The 24,426-nt window shown below is 52.5% G+C and overlaps 2 protein-coding genes and 1 pseudogene across 10 annotated transcripts in view; 1 reads left to right on the forward strand and 2 right to left on the reverse strand.

The window, feature by feature from the left end:
* The window catches only part of MPRIP (myosin phosphatase Rho interacting protein), a 141,962-nt gene extending 134,046 nt beyond the window's left edge, over window positions 1-7,916 (forward strand). For 5 of the 9 annotated variants that reach the window (XM_032320707.1, XM_032320708.1, XM_032320711.1 and 2 more), the window contains 3 exons: window positions 575-737; window positions 1,708-1,793; window positions 6,346-7,916. In XM_032320707.1, coding sequence (XP_032176598.1) covers window positions 575-737; window positions 1,708-1,793; window positions 6,346-6,417 — 321 coding nt within the window. In that variant the 3' untranslated portion in view covers window positions 6,418-7,916. Of the gene's footprint in view, window positions 1-574; window positions 738-1,707; window positions 1,794-2,332; window positions 2,399-6,345 lie in introns of all 9 variants that reach the window. The other 4 variants (XM_032320709.1, XM_032320716.1, XM_032320714.1 and 1 more) reach the window with 2 other exon arrangements.
* Window positions 7,917-18,352: 10,436 nt separating this feature from the next.
* LOC116578631 lies at window positions 18,353-18,530 on the reverse strand (annotated as a pseudogene).
* A 139-nt stretch (window positions 18,531-18,669) lies between these two features.
* On the reverse strand, window positions 18,670-23,238 carry PLD6 (phospholipase D family member 6). Its single transcript, XM_032322928.1, has 2 exons — window positions 22,623-23,238; window positions 18,670-20,403 (listed from the first exon to the last, which is right to left on the reverse strand). The coding sequence occupies exons 1-2, from the start codon at window positions 23,218-23,220 to the stop codon at window positions 20,156-20,158; spliced, it is 846 nt and encodes a 281-aa protein (XP_032178819.1). The 5' UTR covers window positions 23,221-23,238; the 3' UTR covers window positions 18,670-20,155.
* Between the last annotated feature and the right edge of the window lie 1,188 nt (window positions 23,239-24,426).

The raw sequence follows: 24,426 nt of genomic DNA on the forward strand, positions 1-24,426 counted from the left end.
TTGGTGAAGCCCAGCTGCCTCCACCAGGGCATTCTTGGAGGCAGGGAGGAGATGATGGCAGCCCTGGTGGCCATTCAATCACTTAGGAAGTCCAAGACAGGGGCCGTCTGGTTGGCTCAGTCGGTTAAGCATCTGCCTTCAGCTCAGGTCATGATACCAGAGTCCTGGCATCGAGCCCCTCGTCGGGCTCCCTGCTCAGTGGGGAGTCTGCCTCTCCCTCTGCGTCTGCCTCTCCCCCCAGCTCACGCTCACACGTTCTCTCTCTCTCTCAAATAAGTAAATAAAATCTTAAAAAAAAAAAAAAAAGGAAATTCGAGACAGAGGGGGTTTTCCAAGAGGTCTGCGGTGGGTCAGGGCCGTGCCTGTGTTTGCCAGAGCTCCTGGGGATGCTCGCCTCGCGTCCGACAGAGACTCTGGGCCTTCATACTGAGTGTCGCCTCTGGAAGACGGACGTCTGCCTGCCTCCCGGCTGCAGATGGCAGCCTTCAGTCATTCTGCGGCGCGTTCCCACCCCGGGAAGACGGACTGCCTAACCTGGCCCTAACCTCTGCTTGCTTCTGCCCTTATCCCCAAGGACAAGAAGTATGCTAGTGACAAGTACAAGGACATCTACACAGAGCTCAGTATTGTGAGGGCAAAGGCCGACTGTGATATCAGCAGGTTGAAAGAGCAGCTGAAAGCAGCAACGGAAGCACTGGGTGAAAAATCCCCGGAAAACACCCCCGTGTCAGGATACGGTGAGTTCCAGACTGTTTCTGCTCAGCCAGCCAGGGGTTAGTGACTGCGGTGGTGCTGGCGAGTAGGTAGGGACAAGGTCTCTTGAGTAGCCATTGGAGGATGAGCCGGCTGTCATTCTGGAATCAGGCGATACCCGAGCACCACTCAGACTCAAACTGTAGACTAACTCTGGAAGGTAGGTCGCCAGGTGACAACAGTGGTTGCTCCTGAGGGGGACCCCAGGGTGGTCTGGGCCACGGAGAGAGGAAGACTTAGCATTTTCGGGGGGAGTGTGGAGGTCCTGTGAGCTGCCAGTTGACCTTCTGAAGAATGAGTGCAAGGAAATGTGTGAACAAGGAAACTTGCTGCAGATGGAGGCCGGTGGCTTCACGACACAGTGAAATACCAGCCATTCTTAAGAGAAACCAGGTACAGGTTTCTGTTTGGATGTGGAAAGAGATCGGTAGCCATACAAAGTAGAAGCCCCGCCCCAGCAGGACACATGGCATGGGGGGACCCAGTGTACATTGGGTTAGAAGCCGTTTTTAAGAAGTCCGAAGGACTTTACCCCAAACTGAGTGGTGGTTGTCTCAGGGGGAGTGGATTACGACTCTCACTCTTCTGCTTTATGACACTGCTGGGTCGCCAGGAGGAGCGGGGGCAGTAAATAAGTAATGGGGCAGTGGGTCTGTGCAGCAGTCCCAGACAGGGGTCCTAACCCACGCCCGCCTGCCTCGCGCCGTGTGGTGCAGGCACAGGCGGCAGGAGCCTGGTGTGGGGCCACACGCGTGCCTTCTGGCTGATCCGGTGCTTTGCATGCTCCCAGAAGGAGCTAGTGTGTTTTATGGTCATTGGCTTGTTTTCTCTTAAAGCTGTTTAAGGAAATCCCATAGGTGTGTGGTGGTAACAGTAAGCCTGGGAGATGTTTAAACATTGTCTGATTCCACAGGTTTTATAAAACAAAAGTAATGGATCTATTTGTCCCTTCAGATATAATGAAATCTAAAAGCAACCCTGACTTCTTAAAGAAAGACAGATCCTGTGTCAGCCGGCAGCTCCGAAACATCAGGTCCAAGGTGAGTCTGGGGTGCAGCCCCAGGGTGTGTGGGGCTCTCGGACGTTAGAGAGGAGCCAGAGTCAGAGCTCACCACGGGCTGCAACAGGGGTCCCCGGTCCCAGAACTCCTCTGGCTCCACATGCCTACCTTCTGGGCCAGTTCTGGTGGCTTCGAGCGCTGTGTCTCCTTCATGCCAAGGTGGAACTGACTTCTGACAGTGACGGTGAGGGGCCAGGCCTACAAGAAAGAAGCAGGGCTTGGAGTGAATTCGACTTTGGACCTCCGAGGCCAGATTTTTTCCCCCAGACCCCCCTGGGCCCGTCCCACTCTGTCTGTACTTCTTCACGTGGCCCTCGCTTAATCCTGATGCCGCCTACCTTCCAGAGAGGAAGCAGCCTACACTTCCTCTCCCAGCCACAGCGTAGTGCCCCCCCAGCGTGTCCCCTGCCGGCTGTGCGCCTCTCTGCGGGAAGGACGGGCGGAGGGTGGGAGTGATGAGCATGTTGCATTTAGGATTTACTGTGTGTGTGTCTGATTTTTTGCTCTTTCCTCTGACAGTCCGTAATTGAGCAGGTCTCATGGGATAACTGAAACGAGCCCGCTTCCAGGTCCCCTGTCGTGTAGGTAAACCACCTCTCACCACCCACCCACTGCCACCCTCGAGGGGGCGGCTGCCTGCATGCACGGCTCACACCTCCACAGCAAGCTCCTGTGTCATTGTTCCTTTATCTGCTCCGGCACGCACATACACCGTCCTGGTCAGTCTCTGTAACCTGTTCTGGGGACTTCACTGGCCCTTTAACCTCTTACCAGAGTTGACCCTTTGCTGAGGGGAGCTCCCCCCAGCTTGACAGGTGGCCTGTTGCGGCAGCATCTCGGGTAGGCGTGGGCCTGTGAGCAGCCCCCGGCACTGGTCAGCGTGTGTGACAATTGATCTGTGCATTCCACGTTCTCTGGGGAAACCCGTCTTGCCCTCTGTCAGGAGTGGCGCTGACAGAGACCCAGCAGCCACTGACAAGCAGAGTGTCCCATCACTCAGAACCCCCACCGACTCAGTTCACAGGCCAAGGCAGGACAGAGCCTGGGTTTCAGGGAGCCAGTGCCTTGTGGGCATAGGCGGGAAAGCGGCTCAGCAGAGTGAGAGGACTCGGAGGGACTGGGGCTGAAGGGTTATCAGCACTTTTTTGGTTTTTGTTGGAACAAAACAAAAGCTTCTCTCTGGGTGCCATGGATGGCAGAGGTATAAAGAAAGGAGGCAGGGGTACCGAGGTGCTGGCTGAGAAATGAGAAATATTAGCCTGTTGGCAAACACACAGGAGGATGGTGGGCCCCGGCCCGGAGCGCCCCAGTCCCCACACCAGGCCGTGCGCCCAGGTGCACAGCCGCTCCCTCCAGAGCGTGCTTCCGGCCGAGCTGACTTCATCTCATGCTCTGACGAGAAGGGTAAGGGCAGCAGGAAGAACCCCAGGACTGGGCTTTGCTTCTGGAACAGGGGACACTGTCTTGAGCTCAGGGCCGCACAGCACAGCTTATCTTGTTTAAGTGCCTACGGCTCACTCAGGCGGGAGCCGCAGGCCAACATCCTCTGGCTAAGGGGCACGAGCCCAGTGGCTTGGGTGACATGGGTTTGCTTTAGGAAGACTTCTAAGAAAATCTCAAGTATCTTGAATCTAGTCGGTTTGGCTTATATTTGTTCTTCTATAGCCACAAATCATTATAACCAAATGTGGCTTAGGCTTGATTGTAAACTTGGTTTGGGCTTTTTCTGTAAACATGAAAAACATTCTAGTTAGTAAAAGTAGAACTTGTTCTTTGCTTTATGGTTTTCTTATCAAAGATTCTGTTTTCTATTTGAGGTTGAACTGTAGCTGTTGTAAGTTCACTGTTAGTGATTTAGGCCTTGTGCCCATGCCTCTAAATGACAGTCAGTGAAAAACTTCTGCTCTCTCCCTTCTGGAAACCCTTGCGGCAAAGCGGCTGCCCTGGCAAGACAGATGTGTGTGTGTTTATCCAACTGGGTGTGTCTGAGTTCCTGTGGGGGATTAAAAATACACAAGATTCTGGACAAAGGGGCAGAAAATCAGTGAAAAGACCTTTATCAATAAGGGCCTTCTCAGGGGCTGTGCTGGGGAAACCTTTTATGCTAGCTAGGGAAGAGCTACTGTCAACGTAGAAAGTGGGGAAACTGTCAGGCACACCCACAGAGGTCTGACTGGGCCTCTGGGGCAGCCTCAGACTGTCAGAGGTGCCAGGCCCCAGACAGGAGTGGGAAGAAGCCCAGGAGTGGGGTTTTCCAGATGTCTCCGAGTACACGTTGAGCTTGGCCGAGTTTCCAGTGTGTTGGTGGGTAAGCACATTCCCGCTGGTGCGTGTAGAAAGAAGGGACCTTGCAGCGTCCTTAGGGACTCACATTGTGATGCCAAGCGAGGCTGGATCTGTTCACACTCACACATGGCTGTCCTTTCCCTGACCGTGTTTGGAGTTCCCCGCCACCACCGCCACAGGAAGACTGGGCAATGAAGTTGCCCAGAAACCGAACCTGTCATTGGTGCTGTTTAATGTGGGATCTTACACATACCGTCTTCTGTCCTTTATCAACGTTCTGTTTCTATATCCTGGCTCACTCAGAAGGCTAGAAAGTCTCAGTGCCCGTTAAGGCAGGCTCTGCTTAAGAGCTTCATGGGTTTTCTGGTATTGAGACCAGAGCGAACCTTTCCCCATGGGTTCTCATGAAGGCCCCTGTCTGGTAGTGTGAGTATGGGGTCACAGAGGCGCTTGTTGGGGAGACCGGCCATGTGGGAGGAATGAGTCCGGGGAGCCACGGTGTACAGGGCCATTGTGGGGCTCCATTCTTCCCACCCTTACAGCTCTAGTGTACAGTGGTATGTGGCACTGGGCGCACAGCTTGGGCTGCCCCTCATCGCCCTACTACCCGGCTACAGTCGTAAGCACAGCAGGGACTCTGACAGGGCATGGGGGCGGGGAGCACATGCCGGGCAGGACATTCGCCATCCTTTGAATGGGTAGGACAGAGTGGTGTGGCACCGGACAGGCCTGCCTGTGTGCCCTGCACTTAGGTGTGGGGCCTCCCACATCGTGGCCATGCATGCCCAGCATGTGTCTGAGACGACCTGCTGTGCACAGGGCAGCTTGGTCTGAACCACTTGGGAGAAGACCCAAGAGCATCTGAGACAATTACATGCATTAAGGGAATTTCAGGTTTCAGGGTCAGAGTGGGACATGGATTTGCCCCCATCCCCTACCTATTGAGCCCACCGAGTAGCAAGCTTTAACAGTGACCCTAACCAATTGCTTAAATAGACGTCCATCTGGACCAGTGGGTTTCAGAAAGCTTAGCCATAGAATCCTTTATTTAAAAAAAAAAAAAAAAAAGCTGGCTTTATTCTTTTACACACATAACAGTTCCACAGTATAAAAAGCAAGCAGAGCTGTTCTCTGTAATGTTGGGGGAAGCCCCTTGCAGGCGGCCGGGTCCCACAGGCCCCATTCACGGGCTTTGACACATCAGGCCAAGCCACATCGGGAGCCCCGAGGAGCATATCATGGCTGGAAACGGCGGGCTGGGCGCTCCAGACCCATGGGAGCAGCCTGGTGCTCTGATTCAGGGGTGAAGCTGGTGTGGTCATCAGGGGCCTGTACCCAGGTCAGCTCTAGCCTGTGCCAGCCCCAGGAACTGGCCATCTGAGGCTGGAGTTGAGACTTGCCGCGGAGATCCTGTGGCCGCTAAGACACCAATCCTATCCCAACCAGTGCCGGAGTCTCCCCAGCCATGCTCCGAGGAGATCTTCCTGCCCTCACCAAAAGAGCAGATCTTTGGCAAAGCCTCTAAGAGTAAAGTGGGACATATTTTGTCCCCCTGGTAGCAAAGTGTCACTCATCCTGGAACCCACAGATTTAAACTTTGCTGAGGTCACACATGAAGAGACTATTGGCTTCACATTCTGGAAATCGTAGTAAATATGTTGACGTGTTTCCAGGTCCCCAGTAACCGCAAATCCTGCCAGGCTATTGCTCAGGGAGTGCCAGGAGCGGGCCTGAGGGGGCAGGTGCGGCTGGGGTGGGGGCAGCCCGGGGAGGAGGGCTCCGCAGCCACACACTGCCAGTCACGGCCCGCGACGTCTGCAGGCTGCGTCCCGATGCTCAGCGTCATGGTCACGGAGGAAGTAGAGGTGGACAGGACCCCCACCCCCCCCATCCCCCACCCCCCCCACCCCGCCAGGAGAAGGATGTGGACGGGTGGATTTCTAGTTCTTGGCACAGCTTTTGCCCCTGGCTGAACCGATCTGGTCGCTGCTTGTCTGAAGAGCCCTAAGCTCAGAACTCAGCTGCTTACACACGTGGTCTGTTTCTCTGGGTTTTTCCTTTCTCATCCAGATAACACCATCTCACAGGGGACGGCTCTCTCCTTAGCATGCCCCACTAATCTCTCGAGGAGCCCCTCCTGCCCCACCCCGCACCCCGGCACCTGCACCTCTGCCTGACTGCAGCCGCGCCCGTGGTGCTGGCCGGGTGGTTAACGGTCTCTCTCTCCTGCTCTCATCTCCACCCAGAGTCTGAAGGAAGGCCTGACGGTGCAAGAACGCTTGAAGCTCTTTGAATCCAGGGACTTGAAGAAAGACTAGCCGCGTCCCGTTCCACTTGAACACACACCCCTCCCAGCCTGCGGCAGCACTACCCAAGCGCTGCTTTTTGTCTGTACCTTTATTTTTTATTATTATTATTGTTGTTGTTATGTTGTCATCATTAACTGTGGGTATGGATGCATGAGAGACTGGTCTATGGGTTGTTCACACCGTTCCCTGCTGTGTTGATTCCAGCTTCCTACGTCTTTGTCAAAGCTTTTTTTCCATGGTATTCTCAAACTAGCCAAGCAGCGGGGGCCAGGAGGGCCGTCCGCTCCCGGCCAGGGTCTGCGCAGAGCCCCCGCCCACCGCTGTCCACCGCACTCACTGTCAGTATTAAGGCCCAGCAGCCTGTCGATAAGCTAGCTCGTTCCGCCGGTGCAGGGTGCGGAGTCGGCGAGGGCGGCTCTCGCTGGGCTGTGTGTGGGCCCCGCAGGGAGAGAGCAGGGCATCAGGTGGCCGCGCCAACCACTCGCGCGCCTTCGGGAGGAGCTGGAGGAGCAGGTGGGGGGCGTGGCTCGGAACCTGCAATTCACTGCCTCCGGCTTGGGAGGACAGCACTTTGTACTCGTCCCACTACTTCAGCTTAGAGCCACACCCCAGGTCATCGTGGGGAACCTTTCACGACCTGGAAAATGTCGAAAGCAGCCATTCCTATTTTTGTTTGTTTTTTATTAAATCTTGCACAAAATCCCGGCCCCTCTCATTCCTTCCTACGCTCGTTGCTTTCTTGGTCACTGGCAGCCCTGCTCTCTCCGTAAAGATTTGCGAGTGTTGCCCTGCGGCCCCAGGGTTTCAGACGGAGCTTGCAAACAGTGATGAACTCGGTCCTTGAGGGGGAAGCCTGCTCAGGTGCTGAGCCTTTCTGAAAGAAACCTCCACATTGCTTTTGAGAAGGTTGAGTGAAGACCCCTATGTTAAGTCAAGAAGAAAGTAGAGAGGATGTTGGAATCAGATAAAAACTGCCCTTATTACCTGTTTTTAACTCTAACCTGAGCTCTGAAAAGTTCTCTTGCAGCGTTCAGAGAGCCCAGAGTAAACGTAAACCAAGAGAGTTGCTTTTTCTACTAGTTGGAGTGAGACCTTGGAACTGTCAGGAAATGCTGCAGTGGTTCTCAGGAGTCTCCTGCCCCGGGATTTCCGTCGTGGCCCCAGGAAGACCAGCAGTCTTGTTAAGACAAGCAGCCCAGGCAAATGGCAGCAGTGCCGAGGCTTTCAGGGTGGGCAAGAAGCATCTGCAGAGTGAGCGGGGGTTCTATTCTGGTCTCGCTGTGTCAGCGCTTCTGTTAGGTCTGCGGGCCCTGGAAAAGGCAGCGTGCCCTATCTCTAGATTCAGTTAAGGCCAGGGTCACCCGGGAAAGCCCTGGCAGGGCCTGGGGCATGCCCTCTTCTCACTGGAATAATCTCTGAGCTCCCCCTGGCACCAAGCCTTTCCCTCAGCAGCTTCCAGACTCTTAACCCACACCTGTCACTCCTTGGCTGCTTTTCTCCCATGTTTTCAAAAGCAAGAGAATATTCGGTCTGGTTTTTTCATTCTGCTGCTCAGACATTGCTCCCTGCACCACCCCCCTGGAGATTGGTGGTACTTTTAGAAAGGACCATGATTTTGTGCGTGTGCCTCTCAGAATGGGAGCATAGGGAAGGGATGCTCAGCCCCCGGGGCCCATTCCCCAAAATGCTGTCTAATGTGTGTGTTCTCACAGCAGAGGGTGTGCTGTCCCGCAGGATCTGATGGGACAGGGGCCGCGTTGGCTGGCCTCTCTGCCGGCTCCTGCTGCCCTGGGTACTCTGGCTCTTCTCCAAGCAGCCCCCTCCCTGCCTCCGGCCCTCCCACCTTCCTGGCAGGGTCACTGTGCCGAGTCAGCCTGTGGCTGCAGCGCTCTGACCAGGTCAGAGAGCACCATATGCGCTCGTCTTCATCCTTTCCTCTCGGGGTTCACCCTCCAAATTCTGGGAACATGAGTGCAGCATGTGGAGGTTAAAGGCAGAGACAGGGAAACCCCTCCTTTCACCGCAGCCTCTGAAGGCTCCTCCTCCTCGCCTCAGAGACAAGAAGCCATGATCCTGGGGCTGCTACCCTCTGGAGGTTACCAGTAAGCAGTCTAGAAAGGGGGGTACTCTGGCTCCTCTCCAACAAGAGGCTGCTCCCGCCACAGCCTCCAGAAGAAGGCCCGAGCGGAGCCTGGTCTTGCCGAGCGTTGCACAGTGACCATGGCTGTCGGACTAAGACCTGGGACAAGCTGCCTGCTGAGGGGCCCATCCTCTGGCTGGAGGGAGCAGGCAGAACAGAACAAAGAGGGGTTTCAGTGAGCACCTGTGTGTCGCACCCCAGTCCCCACTCCGCCCTGCAGACCCCCAAATCCCCCAGGAAGAATTTAGCCACCAGGTTCCAGAGAAAACAGAGTATAGTTGAGGAGGTGGAGTTGGTTTCTGTGCTGATGGAGGAGGATCCTTTGGGGGCTGCAGATGGGGTGATGTGGGTGATTGTCAGGGGCACTCCCACCACCTCTGGGGTGGACCGCACAGCGGGAGTGTCCCCTTGCCCTGGGGGCAGGGGGGTGACATGAGAACAGGGATTGAGTCTGTGCAGTCATGTTTTCTTTCCTGGTCACTGGCTCATCTATAACCCGCTGGCCCCTGCAAGTCAGCCCTGCCAGACACATGCAGAGGGAGACTGCTCCACTGCACGGCTCTCAGGAAGGCAGACCGATGTTTCCATGCACACACGGACGCACACTGGGCCACGCCCTGCTGCTCGGGCTCCTTTGGCGGCGCCAGTCCGGGGGTGAGAGCCAGCCTCCCGGGCCCAATGGCTGTCTGTGGCCCCTGTCGGCACCATGGCAGTGGCCACAGGAGGTGGCAGACGGAGCACGCCGCCCTTGGAAATGGAGGCTTGTGCCATTAGGCATCAAAATGGGTCGGACTTTGAGGGAGGAAGCCGGGGCCGTCCTGGGGCGACAGGTAGAGGCCACAGTGGGGATGTATGCTTTGTCAGGAGCCCAGACCAGAGGCCTCTCCCTGGGACTCCAGCAAGTAGAGAGGCCAAGGACAAGGGAAGTCTGTCACCCGCTCACTGGCTAACAATGAGCCGGCAGGGGTCTCATGAGGGCAAGGCTGGGAAAGGGGGAATTGCGGTGTGTAACAGAACTGTGACCCTCCAAGTCTGCCTGAAGGGGAGGCTGACAGATGAGGCCAGGAGATGAATCCGATGGCACAAGAAGAATCTCTTTAGAGATCTCGTTAATACTCTGGAACACTGACTGCTGGCCTGAGGATGGAACGTGACCCCTTTTGTCACTGCTGCCTGGTGCTCCCCTTGGCAAGTCTGTTTTTCAGCTCATCCCGGGCCCGAGGCAGTGCATGAGGCCGCCCCCGCTGGGCCTGTGGCTCAGGGCCTACCCCTGGACCCCCTCTCCGAGACCATAAAATGACAGCTATACAGGGCCCCATGCACTCGCTGGCTAACCCCCCAGGGCTGTTCCCACTCCCCTGAGCCAGCCTGCAGGGAACTTCTCCAGAAGGTTCCTCCCTCCCACCCATGCTGGGAACTTCCCCGGCTCCTGGCTCCTTGGGCTGCCTCAGCCTGCAGGCTCCGGGCAGGGACAGCTCTCCTCTCCCCTCCTCGGTACCCGCTGGCCAGCTTCATGGCTGACCTCATGCCTGAGTTCGGAGGCGGTTCTCCAGGGACTCAAAGCCATTTTCAGTTAGAGTGGAAGGACTGTAAGCCATCAGCCTGTGCTCTTAATGTAAGAGGATTCCTGGAAGGAAGTTTCCTCCTCATTGTTCTAAAGAAGCTTGGAATTTTTAACACTTTCCATTCTAGACACAATTTTAGAAAGCCAGATAACTAAAACCGAATTCCGTGCCCTCCCCCCGCCTCCCCGCCCCCCCGCTTTTATCACCAAGAAAGCCTGGATTGGGGGGGTATTTTCAGAGGTTCACAAAGGACAGGGAAGTATGTATAGTATTCCACTTAGCAGGAATTAGATACTGAAAAGGAAACAGCTTGGCATGCTCACCGGAAGCTTCAGCTCTCCAGAAGCTTCAGTCGTGTGGAATCCCTCCCACCCTGAACACACCGAAACTGCGCCGTGGCTGTGTTTTCTGTTAGGCGTCTGCTGGGTCACTGGGTCTGAACCTCTGTCCCCACGCCCGGCCCCACAGCCCCGCCCTTCCCACCAGCTCGGGAACCGGCTAGTGCAAAGGCTTCTGAAAGTTCCAGTGTTGGCACACTGCTCTCTTCCTCTTCCGTCTTGGGCCCCTCTGCCTCGGGTCCCTGTTGAGAGAGGAGGCCCTAGGCATCCAGCTAGCCCACCAGCGACTGGGAAGGAGCACTAGTGGGTCTGTCACGCGCTTCCCACCTGGGACTTTCTCCGGCCTTTCCCTACCACCAGATCCCTAAAAGGTGTGTGCTTAGACATTGCACGTCTGATCCTAGGAAAGGTCTTTTTACCTACCTGAGATCGGGCCAAAAGCTAAAGTCCTTGACAGTTCTCAGCACCGAGTAGGACACTGTGGCCACGTCCCTTCTTCCGTGGCCACGTCCGCCTGGTCCTCAGAGGGCTGTTAGGACGTGGAGCCCGTTGAAGCTGGGAACAGTGCGCTCTGGTCACAAGCCCAGACACACTCTTAGCCAGCTCATGCTTTCCTCAGTTGAAGACTGAAGCTGAGAATCCTGCTGCAGTGAGTCTGGTGAAACCACTGCTTTGGCATCCTTTGTTAGGAAGCCATGACCCACATGCAGAGTGGAAACGAACAGTATCGCTGTTTCCCAAGGGGTATGCTGGGAGAGACCCCGCCTCATTCTTGTGCCCTTTGGAGAACGAGTTGCAAGTATTCTTGGTTCTTTGTAAAGGGAAGAGGGCTCCCGTCTCCGAGTGTTTCAGCAGAGTAGGAGGAATCCATCAGCCACCCCCGGTGTAGGGAGCCAGGACGGCCACTCAGATGCAGCCCAGGCCCTTGTCCTCTCCGTGTCTACATGGGCTTTGGGAAGAGAAGCCACTGTGCACTCTGTGTGGATGCCAGCCTCTCTGTATTGACAAGCAGCTGTGTCTATTTTGTTTAAAATAACCTGTATATTATTCAGAGTGAGCAGTGTAAATATTACTCGGAAGTTACCGCAGGGATTTTTTGTGTGTGACAAAGTTTGTGTGGGTTTAAGAAAATAAAATCCTATGCAGACCTCCCTCTGTAAGCTAGGGCGGATGGCTTTGAGTACAACCTTGAACTCCACCCAACATATAAGGAAATGTTTTCATGACTGATATATCTTTTTAAAAGCTGTGGCCACTTCACGGGGGGGGGGGGGGTTGTAAAGAGCATATGACAGTCTCTGGGATGACAGCAGGCCTGCCTCCGTGCCCGCTGGCCGTGCAAGAACACCGCGATGCTCACCACCAGAGCACTCCGAGCCCTGCAGGGAGAGCAGCGTAGGGAAGAACCTGGTGGGGCCGTCTTCCCCGTCCGGGCCGGGCTCGTGGACAACCTGGAGGGAGACGTCATTTCGAGCACCGTTGTGGCCGGACTGGCCTGAATGGGTGACCTGGGAACTCTTGCCAGGCTGGGCATCTGCATCTCCTCAGCTCCTGGGTTCTGTGGTGGGACGGCGTCGAGGCACCAACCTGGCCACGCTGTCACTTTACTGCAGGCATCCGTGGCCATGTGCGGTCACAGCATCTGAGAACTGGATCGTCGGTACTCAGGCTGAGCCAGGAGGGCATGCAGGGGGAGGCACACAGTCCGTGGCGGCCAGCTGGGGGGGAGACTTCCCAGGACACAGTTGGGACACCGCAAAGGAGCAGAGTTCTGGAGAGGCAGTGGTCACCAGCACAGTGCACCTGTCCCCCTGTCACTTGTCCCAGGCCTCTGTCTTTGCCCTTTGCACTAGTAACATACATTGCAATTTTGTTTCATAGCAAGCTAGGAATAGGTCATATAAAGAACACTGAAGTCATTATTGTGTCACGTTTCTATCACAAAACCAATTAAAGTGGATTTTAGGATTTACCTTTAGTATTAACGACTTATCTACTGATTCATTGTTAGGACTTAAAACCAGTTAAGTGATAAGAATTCATGTGGTTTTCCTAAGTAATATTTATAAAATGTAAAGTTTCTAAGTGACTCCTCAACAACTGTAATTCTTTAACTTTTCTCACTACTAGACTCTTCTATTGGCGTGAATGTCTCAGGTCAGCTGTTAGGGACACGACGCGGAGCCGCGGGGGGAGCTGACACAGGGACAGAGTGGAGTGTGCGCGCGCTGTTTTCTGCTGTGACGAGTCGGGACATAATCCACAGCGTTGGTTTCTGCCACAGCGAATTCTTTCAGCCGTCGGGTAATATTCCAACCCAAAGCGTGTATGATTATTCTAACGGGTGTTTAATTTCTGTACTAACGCTAAACGATATTGTTCATCAAACCCAAAGTGCCGTGCAGGGGTGCGCAGAGGCCTGGGGAGCGTGGGCGAGCCCTTCGTGCCGGCCTGCAGGTGCGGCGGGGCCGGGGCTGGGGGGCATCCCGTGGGCTGCGCCTTCCTCCCCAACAGATGAGCCTGGCCAGCCGAGCCGCCCGCCCTCTGGGACAATTCAAGACGGTGATGGTGTTGTTGCGGCTCTTTTTTTAATTAACAGAGTTTCTGAACGACTGTTCGCTACAATTTGAAGTGTTACTTTGTCAGAATATTTATTCCTTTGTGTGACATGCTAGATTCCCACGGATGTCGCTGATCATTTCTACTTTGTAAATATTACCTAACTTTACATAAACTATATCATAATAAACTATTTTTGCATCACCCTTTGCATGCTGTGAATGAGGTTTTGTGTAGTGCAGAGACATGCAACCTATGCATTGAGGTCAACATTGTCAACATTCAGAAAGTAGTCCGTAGCCTGGAGACTTCTACTGGAGTTTTGCTTTTACTTTTTATCATCTGCTTATTTTATTTTTTAAAGATTTTATTTATTTATTTGACAGAGATCACAAGTAGGCAGAGAGGTAGGAAGAGAGAGGAGGAAGCAGGCTCCCCGCTGAGCAGAGAGCCCAACGTGGACCTCAATCCCAGGACCCCAAGATCGTGACCTGAGCCGAAGGCAAAGGCTTAACCCACTTAACCACCCAGGCACCCTTCATCTGCTTATTTTTAAACAGTGTTTGCAGAGTTCAGGATTAGTTGTCGGCATTTTAAAATCAGGAGACTTTACATCATGAATCTACTGAGGGGACATTGGCTCCGTAACAGAAACCTCCAGGGCAGGCCAGAAGCACTGTGCGAAGTCCTGAGGGGAACAAGGAGCTACGTAACTAGCAACCAAGAGCTCGATTTCTCTCATCTCTGCCCCTTTATAATTACATTCATCTACAGTAAAGTGTTACTCTTGGTTTTATTTTTATTTATTTATTTATTTATTTATTTATTTGACAGATCACAAGTAGGCAGAGAGGCAGGCAGAGAGAGAGAGAGGAGGAAGCAGGCTCCCCACTGAGCAGAGAGCCTGATGTGGGGCTCCATCCCAGGACCCCGGGATCATGACATGAGCTGAAGGCAGAGGCTTTAACCCACAGAGCCACCCAGGTGCCCCTTACTCTTGGTTTTAAAGGAGAGAATATATCATACCTCATGACCAAATCCCCCCACACGGCCCCCAGGAACAACCCAACATTTCACAAAACAACACACCCTTAGTAGAATATGCTATGATGTGTACATTCTATTTAATGTTAAAATTCTGGTTGTGACCTACTGAATGAATTTAAAATAAGAAACTCATTTTCCAATATTACCGCAACATTTGGAATGAATTATGTGGAAATGTGTGGAAATCCAAAGTGTGATTCAAATACACATACACAAAAACTAAAATCGGACTCTACCCATTAGAAATCGACTTACAGAATGCACAAAACCTAGAAGAAATAGAGTACAGACATATAAAGGATACATACTTCCAGTGTGCTATTCCAATTATTTAAGGATGTTTCAATAATTTTTATCTGTTAAATTCTAGGCACTGGTCCGATGTAATGGTATTCTAATAGATCTAATGCACTTTTGGTTTTTTTGTTTTTTAAGCTCTGTAAGCGCTGTAGTGAACATCAGTTGGCATTTGGAAAATCCAGCACCTTTTCATGATGAAAACACTCAGCAAACTAGGAATAGAAAGGATCTTATTCAATATGATAAAGAACAGCTATAAAAAAAAAAAAAGACAACTAACCATACTTAATGGTGGAAAACTGGGGGCACCTGGGTGGCTCAGTGAGTTAAGCCTCTGCCTTCCGCTCTGGTCATGATCTCAGGGGCCTGGGATCGAGCCCTGCAGGGAGCCTGCTTCCCTCTCTCTCTCTGCCTGCCTCTCTGCCTACTCGTGATCTCTCTCTGTCAAATAAATAAATAAAATATTTTTAAAAGGGTGGGGGTAGAAAACTGGAAGTGTTCTCCCTAAGGTCAGCAACAAAACAAGGATATCTGTTCGCACCATGTCTGTTCTGGAGATTTTAGCCACACAAGAAAAAGGAAAGACATACACATTGGAAAGAAGAAGTAAAACTGTATTTGTAGATGACATGATCTTGTATATGGGAAATCCTAAGGAACCCACCCCCCCAAAATATCAATTAAAACTGATAGAAGTTTTGCCGTTTTGCAGGATACAAGATTCATAAACAAAAATGAATTGTATTTACTAACAATCTGAGACACATTAAGAAAACAATAACATTTGGAATAAAATCAAAAAGAATAAAATACTTGGGAATCAATTTTTTTAAGAAAGTGTAATACTTAGACACTGAAACTGTGAAAGATTATTTAAAGAAGACGAATCCTATGTTCATGGATTGGAAAATGTGCTATTCTTAGAATGGTAATACTTCCCAACGTTGACCTACAGATTCAACGCTATCCCTACCATAACCCCAGCTGCTTTTGCAAGATTCATATAGAAATGTAGCGACCCAGAACATCCAAAACAATGTTGGAAGGAACGAAGTTAAAGAACTTGCTTACTGGATTTCAAAACTTGCCACAAATGCTAGGTAGTCAAGATTGTGTGGTACCGGCATAGGAAAGGACCTGCAGGTCGATGAACCATAATTATGAATCCAGAAATAAGTGATTATATTTATGTAATCAATCGATTTTTGACAAGGGTGCCCAGATCATTCAACAGGGAAAGAATAGTCTTTTCAACAAATGGTGCTGGGACAACTATTCACATGCATAAGAATGCCGCTGAACCCCCTTCCTCACACTGTACACAAAAAGTAACTCGAAATGATTCACAGACCTGGCCCAAAGTGGGCAGGCCCAGTGAGGGACAGGGATGAGAACGATCATCAGGAGGACGTGACACAGACAGCCATGTTGAGGCCTCAGCTTTCCACTCTGCTGCCTTTCCTGCCACCACTGATCCCCAAGGATCATCTGCCCTTCAGTGCTGTTGTTTCTGATTACAAGAGGGTTATGATCACAGGTTCTATTTCATGGCACATCACACATCCTGCACGATTACAAGAATGCATGAAAAACTCCAGGTAAGAGAATTTCTTCAGGATTATAAAATTGTTATGAACAGAACTGCAGGGGGAAAGTATTTGAAAACACTGGATTGCACAGTGCTAAAAGTGCATAGCTGAATCGTAATTGGGTCACTTTCTGAATCTATAAAGTCTGAAAAAAAAAGTTTCATAGGCTGACACATAAGAGCTAAGAGTATAAGACTCAGAAAGAAACACAGAAGCCAATCTTTGTGACTTTGGACTGTGCAAGTGTTCCTTAGATATTGACACCAAAATACAAACAGCAGAAATTTAAAAAAAAAAAAACTTGGCAAATTTAACTGTATCAGAATTACTAACTGCACACAATACCCAAGAAAGTGAAAAGACTATCTAAAGAATGGGAGAAAATCTTTGCAAATCACATGTCTGGGGGCGCCTGGGTGGCTCAGTTGGTTAAGCGTCTGTGTTCAGCTCAGGTCATGATCCCAGGGTCCTGGGATCGAGCCCCACATCAGGCTCCCTGCTCAGTGGGGATCCTGCTTCTCCCTCTCCCTCTGCTGCTCTGCCTGCTTGTGTCTCTCACTTTGTCAAATAAATAAATAAAATCTTTTTTTAAAAAAATCTTATGTCTGATAGGGGACTTGAGTCCAAAATATAAAAAGAACTCTTACAATTCTTATAATTCAAAAGTCAAAAGTTGTAACTTCTAATTCAACGATAAAAAGGCAATCCAATTTTTTAAAAAGTGGCAAAGGACTCGAATAGACATTTCTCCAAAGACAACATATAAATGACAAGTACATGAAGAGACACTCAACATCCTTAGTCATCAGGAAAACGCCAAGTCAAAACCACAAGACACCACCTCATACTCCATAGGTTGGCTATTATTTTAAAAGTCAGTGGTAGAGGTGCCTGGGCTGCGCAGTGGGTTAAAGCCTCTGCCTTCGGCCCGGGTCATGATCCCAGGGTCCTGGGATCAAGCCCTGCAACAGGCTCTCGGCTCAGCGGGGAGCCTGCTTCCTCCTCTCTCTCTGCCTGCCTCTCTGCCTACTTGTGATCTCTGTCAAATAAATAAATAAAATATTTAAAAAAAAGTTAGTGGTAGTTTTTTGTTGACAGGGATGCAGAGAAGGAGGAACCCCCAGACTTTGCTGGTTGGAATGTAAAATGGTGCAGTGACTTTGGAAAAGTCTGGCAGGTTCTTGGTAGAGTTCTAGGACCCAAAAATTCTACTCCAAAGCATATACTCAAGAAAAATGAAAACATGCTTCCACATGAACGCTTACATGTGAATGTTTCCTTTACATGTAACAGTGGAAACCACTGAGATGTCCATCAGTTGATGAATGGGTTCCAAACACATGGTCTACCCACATGACAATATTACTCAGCTACAAGAAGTGAATACTGACACGTGTTACAACAGGGACAGCCCTCAAAAACACGCTGAGGCGCCTGGGTGGCTCGGTCAGTTAAGCATCTGCCTTTGGCTCACGTCATAATCCCAGGGTCCTGGGGTCGGCTCCCTGCTCAGCACAGAGGAGGCTCCTTCTCCCTCTGCCTGCTGCTCCCCCTGCTTATGCTCTGTCAAATAAAATTTTCTTTTGCCTGCTAAATGAAAGAAGGCAGGTGCAAAATGCCACAGACTGTGGGATTCCAGGTATATGAAATGTCCACAGTAGGAAATTCCAGAGAGACAGGAAATAAGTCAGTGGTTGCCAGAGGCTGGGAGTGAGAGAGAATGAGGTACTGCTCTTGGGACATGATTTCTTTCTAGGGTGATGAAAATGCTCTCAAATCAGAGTGGTGCATACTTTACAGGGGTGCATCTTAGGATATATGAATCCCAATGAAGTCTTCTAAAAAATGCAATCAGTTGCTTTTTTTAAAAAAATAATAATTCAAAAGAACCAATATGTGCTTGAAATTACAATACAGGTGCATGGGTTCACTCAAACCCTCCCAGGGGGTTTGACACTTGCCACACACTACTCCCAGGACAGTGGTTTTCAATCACAAGCATTGCAAGAGGAAGTTTGATCTTAACTACAATTCTTTTCCAACCAATTAACTACCACCTGAAACTTGTGAGATGTAATATCCCGCTGCTCAAATAATGAAGATAGCAATATAAATGAAACTATTAAATAAAAAATGTTACTAGATGAGATCATTTCGGGATCCTGAAAACGTTTCATCCAGGTGGCTCGGCTAGGTCACCTCTGCACCCCGTTACTAATGTGCATCCGCCTGGCCCGGCCAGAAAGGGCTGGGGTCACAGCAGACGCAGACTCAGCAGGGGCAGCGGGCTGCCTGTGTGCCCACCATCACAGGGTGGAGGGAAAAACCTGGGAAGTCCGCCACCAGCAGCAGGGACATGTTGGAAAACACTTCCTGGCTTCTTGCTGGCTGGCTGGCTGGCTGGATCAGGAGACAGTGTGCACACCGTGCCGCACTACCACACAAATGATGCGGTCGAGTTTCCCACACGGGGGACATCACAGGGGCAAGCAGGCCCGCAGTGCAGTGGCTAAGCCCCTCCCTGGGAAAAGCACCTGCCTTACCTGTGGAAAACTCGAGTTCCCCCAGCACCACGTTCAGGTCTGGCTCCTCTTGGCGGCTCCCATCGTGACCGATGGCTCCGAAACAGCTCCAGGTTGTCCACCCCCACCAAAATGTTACTTAATAAACAGCACCCACTCTCTGAGCAAAAGGCAAAGAAACACCCAGTACTACCATTCCAGAACAAGAACATATTTATTTAAGTGTGCCAGAAGTCCAGGACAGCCCGGCTTCATCATTCACAACACAGGATACAACTTCTGCTCTCCCTTCAGAACACACAGTGCGGGAAAAGACAGGTGAAAAAAACACTTTCAGTGTCCAAGCATTTCTCATTTCCGATCTATGTATTTTATAGCTTCGGTTACATCAGAAAAATTAACTTGAGGTTTACTTGCCCAACACAGTAAGTCACGGATTACTTTCGATGGGCAACAACATGCAGCGTGACCGCTCTGTGCAGGTGGCTCGGCAGGCGTGAGCACACCAGGAGTCATCAGGACAAGTCACACACCGTATCACTGATACAAATGACAAGATGGCAAAACCACCAGGGCCCACTTGAGCTATCTATAAATAAAGGTACATGTTACGAAAAAACAATCTAACTTTTCACAAATGTCCATAGGTAGCTATTCTAATTACCAGTGAGAGCAAATCCCAGAGCCAACAGTAAGAACACATCTGTGGGGCGCCGCGCCCAACACTGGCCTCCCTCCTAGTTAACTCCTCCAGATGGTCAGGTAACTCAGGATTATGCTGAACCAAAACTGCCAGTGAGTCAAGTTCATGGGTATTACACTCAAGGTCACTTCGAAGCACACCAAATCAACTTGAATTCGAGAATGTGGACAAAGGCATAAGGAAAGGAAACAGAAGCAGCTTCTGGCCACTCGCAGTCCTCGCTGGTAGACCTTGTACTTGACCGCAGTGAGCACAAAGGGGAAGTGGCAGAGCATGAACATCTTCAGGTATATTTGTAGTAAAGGGTCATCACTCAAGGAGACCCGGGTAAGAGCACCACCTGCCCGACGCGGGGGGCCAGCCATGCTGACGAGGGAGCCTGGAAGGCAGCTCCCCGCTCCCGCCCAGCCCCTCTCTCCCCTCCTGCCCTTTTTCCTCCCCGACGTCTCCCCTTTCCCTCTGCAGACTCAAACCCGCCAAGAAGCCACGGAGGAGCTGCCCGCCTCTGGCCAACGCCAGGGCCCAGCGGTGCTGATGGGAGCGGCCGGGCCACCAGGAGAAGCAGAAAGCATTCCGGAGCCACTGGTGGGGGTGCTGCCGGGGTTGGCCAAAGCACGAGAGTCTCTAGAATCAGACTGGGGGTCAGCTTGCATGCTGGGTGGGAGCTGGCGAGCTGCGACCACACGGGCCCTGGGGCAGGAAACAAGTGGGCCCGCGACAACGCATCGGTGTGGCAGGGATGTCCCTGTGCTTTGTCACCCCAAATGCTCTTGAGTTCGCTTTAGTGCCCTGTGGACGAGAATGGAGGGTGCGCGGCGACTTCCTGAGATGTCGCTCAGGGGCCGCAGCTCTGGGCGCGACCCAGGCCAGTCTGGAGCCCCAGTCTCCGCAGCTTCGGTCTGCTTTCCACTCCCGGGACCAAAAAGTTTTGATACTGGACAGCACTCGCCCCCCAACTCCGCAGACAGAGGAGAGAGCACAGCTTCAGTGACTCTGCTTCTTTTGCGGGAAAAAGGTGTACTTGGTCGGATTAAACTCTTCCCAAATACGCTCAAATTCTTCCAGGAAAAGCCTCACATACTCCTCATCCTCCATAATCAGGACGTTCTCTCTGTTGTTTTGAATGGCTTGCGTGGTCCAGTTGAGGGAGCCGGTGATCAGCACCTTCTTGTCCACAATGGCGAACTTATGATGCATGTAGCCCAGGTCCTGGTCGTGTCGCACCTGGATGCCTGCGGAAAGGGCCAGTCAGCCTTCGCCACCGCCCGCCACACCCCCGCGCCCACCCTCGCTAGCGGCTACGACTCTGCCTGTTCGCTTCTCATCTGGCAGGAAACGGGAAGGTGGTTCCCCTCCGGCAGGTGGTGGCGGCTGCGCCGGATGGGACCAGCAGAGGAGGGAGGGCCGAGGGGACAGGAGCAGGGGACACACGCAGACATACACATACTGATTTCACACAACCCACCTTCCTGTGCAGACAATTCTGCCCGCACCCAGCCCTGCAATCTGAGGGAGGTCTCCCCACCCCCACTGCTCTTGTACAACCCAGCCAGCACAGTCCTGTGATAACAGGACGAGCCGGCTCTGAATCCGGCCAGGGCAACCAGAGCAACAGCCGGCGGGGCTTTCCCACCTTCGAGCTCCCGCCCTGCCCATCCCGGGACCGGAACATGCCAGGAAACACCATGCACGCCAGGACTGCACCCCCCTGGGGAGGGGGTGAGCCGGAGGCAGAAGGACCGCAGGAGAAACCAGGCCCTGGGTGCTTCAGCGGCACCGGGCCGCTGATAAAACAGAGAAAACAGGCTCTCCCTGGCTTTGCCCCTGTGGCTCACTGCAAAGCCAGTAACGGCTGCCTCTTGTTTTCCCATTTGTCTCTCTACTACTGTTTTCAGCCTCCCCTCGGGCAGGACCTGTCTGTCCATTCCCCTCTGCATGGACCCTGGAGTCATGCCAACCTCACTGACAAGCTATCTGCTCAGTGAACAAGACCATTAGAAATAGGACTTAAAAGAACAGTTTAAAATAGGCTGTTTTGCAATGGGGCCACCAGGCTTCACAAATAAAAATACAAGATGTCCAAATTAGGATGGGCTATCAGATAAACAGATAATTTTTAAAAGATAACTATGTCCCATGCAATATTTGGGATGTACACTAAAAATTATTCGTGGCTTATCTGAACTTCAAATTTACCTGGGGATTTTGCCCAGCAGCCCTGCCTTGAAACCCTCCTATCCCAGAGGACACAGACACCATTTCTCACAGCCTCTAATCGACCCACCACCAACTCCTGTCAGCTCTACCTTCAAAACGGATCTTAATCTGACCATTTTTGGGACGCCTCGGTGGTTCAGTCGGTCAAGTGCTCAATTCTTGATTTTGGCTCAGGTCACGATCTCAGGGTTGTGGGATCAAGCCTGTGTCAGGCTCCAGACTGGGCTTGGAGCCTACTAACATTCCCCCCACGTTTCCTTCTGCTCCCCCATAGCTGACCATTTCTGCCCCCCTCCAAGTTACCATAGGCTCTCCCATCCAGTGGGACACCCAGAACACAATGTTACTCTGAAGTTGAGGAGGAAATACAGAACTCACAGGTAGGCCCAGGATCTGAATTTAGACCCTCTTCAAAATCATTCCTACTTCCCACTTCATCTGCCCTCACCCCAGAGGCAGAGAAAGGCCAGTCAGAAGTGTATGTCATCCCCGTTTTTTGCAGCTCAAGGAACAAGTTAACTGTTCACCAACTAAACATTTTAACTGCACTTTTTAGCATCTTGTTTTTATTCACTTCAAAAGCTCTAGCATGAAATTCACTAGTGTAGTTAAAATGAAATGCCTTTTTCCTCCTTTTTCCTCCCTCATTGTATTAGCCCAGTCTTTGCCGTCTTGGGGCACCTGTTCCCAAGCACACAGTACTGAGAATCTGCTAGCGGGCAGGCTTGACCCTTCATCTCTTCAGGACCGTCGCGCTAGGCCACTGCAATAGTCAGAAACAGCTGGCAGGGCTGCATCCCCAGCTCTACCCACCATAGGCTTTCCCCAGTATCCCAAGGCCAACATGGATCATGACAATGTGGGGAATCAAAGGAGCGTGGTGGCTTCCCCAGTGTCACTGGGCAGGCCCCCAGCCTCTGAGAACGCCCCAGATCTTCCTCCACCGGCTGGAGAACACACTCAGATATCCGCAGCACAGAAGCGCCAACCACGGGGCTAGGGCAGGTGCTCTCTCTGGATGGCCCTGGAGTCCCTCCAGGGTAGAACCAGCCCAACCTCACGAGGCCACCATGGTTCATGAAAGGGTCTCTCTCACCCATCCTCAGACCCCTGTAGTATCCGCCTTTGACATTGCCCCCTGGGTCAGGTCACGCGCCAGGTGGGGTGTGCTCCCCAAAGGGCTCCGCAAACCTGAGCTCCAAGCCTGGGTCCTGGCCGCTGCGGCCTGGCCTACCTGCCTTTCGTAGCAGGCCGATCTGTGAGCCGTTCAGAGCCATGTAGTCGCAGTCAGTGATGACCCGGATGCGCACCCCACGCTGGTGCAGCAGCTGCACCGCACGGCCCAACTGTGGGCTGGAGAAGGCAAAGAGGCAGAGCTCCAGGCTGGAGCGAGCGGCCAAAAGGGCGCGCAGCAGGCGGCTGAGCGAGCTCTCGCCGTGGGGCAGGCTGCAGGGGCAGCCTGCCGGGGGGCCCGACGGCCCCTCACCGGGAGCCTGCAGCAGGGCCTCCGTGCAGGTCACCTGCGACGGGAAGAAGAGCACCTCCCGCCGCGGCGGCCTTCGCCGCTCTTGCCGGCGCCCGGCCCGCAGCCAGTGCAGCACTGAGGGCAGCGCCTCCAGGGCCAGAGCCAGACCCAGGGTCGCCACGGCCACCATTTGCCAACGTAACCGCTCCATTCCGATTCGGCCCTCCTCGGCCCGCGGCCCACAGCGCCTGCACTCCCGCGACCACCGACACCCGCCGCCCCCAACCAACTGCTGCCCCACACGCCGGCGTCCCCGCCAGCCACGTACGTGCGACGCCCTCCAACACACACGCCACCCAACACGCATGCGCGCCCGGAGGCCTGTACAGCCGTCTCCTTGCCCACCGCGCCTGCGCAACCCCACGCACGTGCGCCCGCCGTCCAAGCACCGCCCACCGGGCCTGCGCACTTGCCAACCACGTGCACCCGACCTTCCCCTCTACCACCAGCGTGCACCACCCACAGCACCTGTGCGTGCCTCCCAGTCGCGCCTGCGCTCTGGACCTACAGTGTCAACGACACCCCACTGCGTCTGTGGGCCTGCTGGTCACGTGCTCCAGGCCCTGCCCTCCCAGCCCCACCGAGATCTGTGAATCCGGCTGTCACCTAGACACCGCCCACCACCCGCGGGGCCTGCCACAACCCAGGCCCTCCTCCCTTTGCGGGCTGGTAGAGCAGGGTTGACCTCGCAGTTCACACTTTCCCTTTTGCTTTGCGTACAGCCAGGCGGGACTGACAGAAAGGCCTGGAACACACTGAGAATGTCAAATAAGGAACACTTAGCCGGTGGCAGGGTTTGAACCCGAAGTGTCGCAGACCGTGGTGTGATGGGGACGGCCAAAGTCCAGCGTTAGGCCCCTTGTATTTCTATCACCTCTCCCGGTACCAACTTGTATGTGAAGATGTCGTTCTGCTTGAAGCATAAACAGTGAAAACTGGGAAGTCCTTGGTCCTGTCTTAGCAAGCACCAGGCCCACGGTGTGTCACTTGAGAGGGACTATGCCTTTTCACGGGGACAGAAAAGAGAGTCAAAGAGTAAGATGCTTTTTTCTTTCCCGAATCTTGGTTAGGAATTTCCTTGGTTCATTTGAAGACTGCTTGTGGTCTTTGAAAGGAAATGATAATCAGAGAAGCAATTATCATATGCTCTCTCTGAAATGAGGAATTTGAGAGGCAGGGCTGGGGTTCGTGGGGGGAGGGGAGGGAAAAATTAAACAAGTTGGGACTGGAGTGGGAGACAAATATGAGACTCTTAACCCTTAATCCCAGGAAACAAACTGAGGGCTGGGGGTGGGGGGCAGCAGGGGTGGGAGTTGGGGGTGGAGGGGTAGGGAGGGATAAAGTGGCTGGGTGGTGGACATGGGGGAGGATATGTGTTATGGTGAGTGCTGTGAACTGTATAAGACCCATGATTCATAGACCTGTACCCCTGAAACAAATTAATACATTATATGTTAATAAAAAAAGAAAAAGAATTGTGAAGTGATAATAGATACCTTCCCACTTGAAGTGT

Source organism: Mustela erminea, chromosome 18, assembly GCF_009829155.1.
Source record: "Mustela erminea isolate mMusErm1 chromosome 18, mMusErm1.Pri, whole genome shotgun sequence".
In the NCBI taxonomy this organism is placed as follows: domain Eukaryota; kingdom Metazoa; phylum Chordata; class Mammalia; order Carnivora; family Mustelidae; genus Mustela; species Mustela erminea.

What these genes read in the sequence shown, in the direction of transcription:
- PLD6 (XM_032322928.1), bottom strand. Translation starts at nt 23,220, where the DNA reads ATGCGTGTTGGGTGGCGTGTGTGTTGGAGGGCGTCGCACGTACGTGGC. An exon ending in CGGCCTGCTACGAAAGGCAG is followed by an intron (nt 20,404 to 22,622) that starts GTAGGCCAGGCC and finishes CCCTTTCCGCAG; the next exon opens with GCATCCAGGTGCGACACGAC.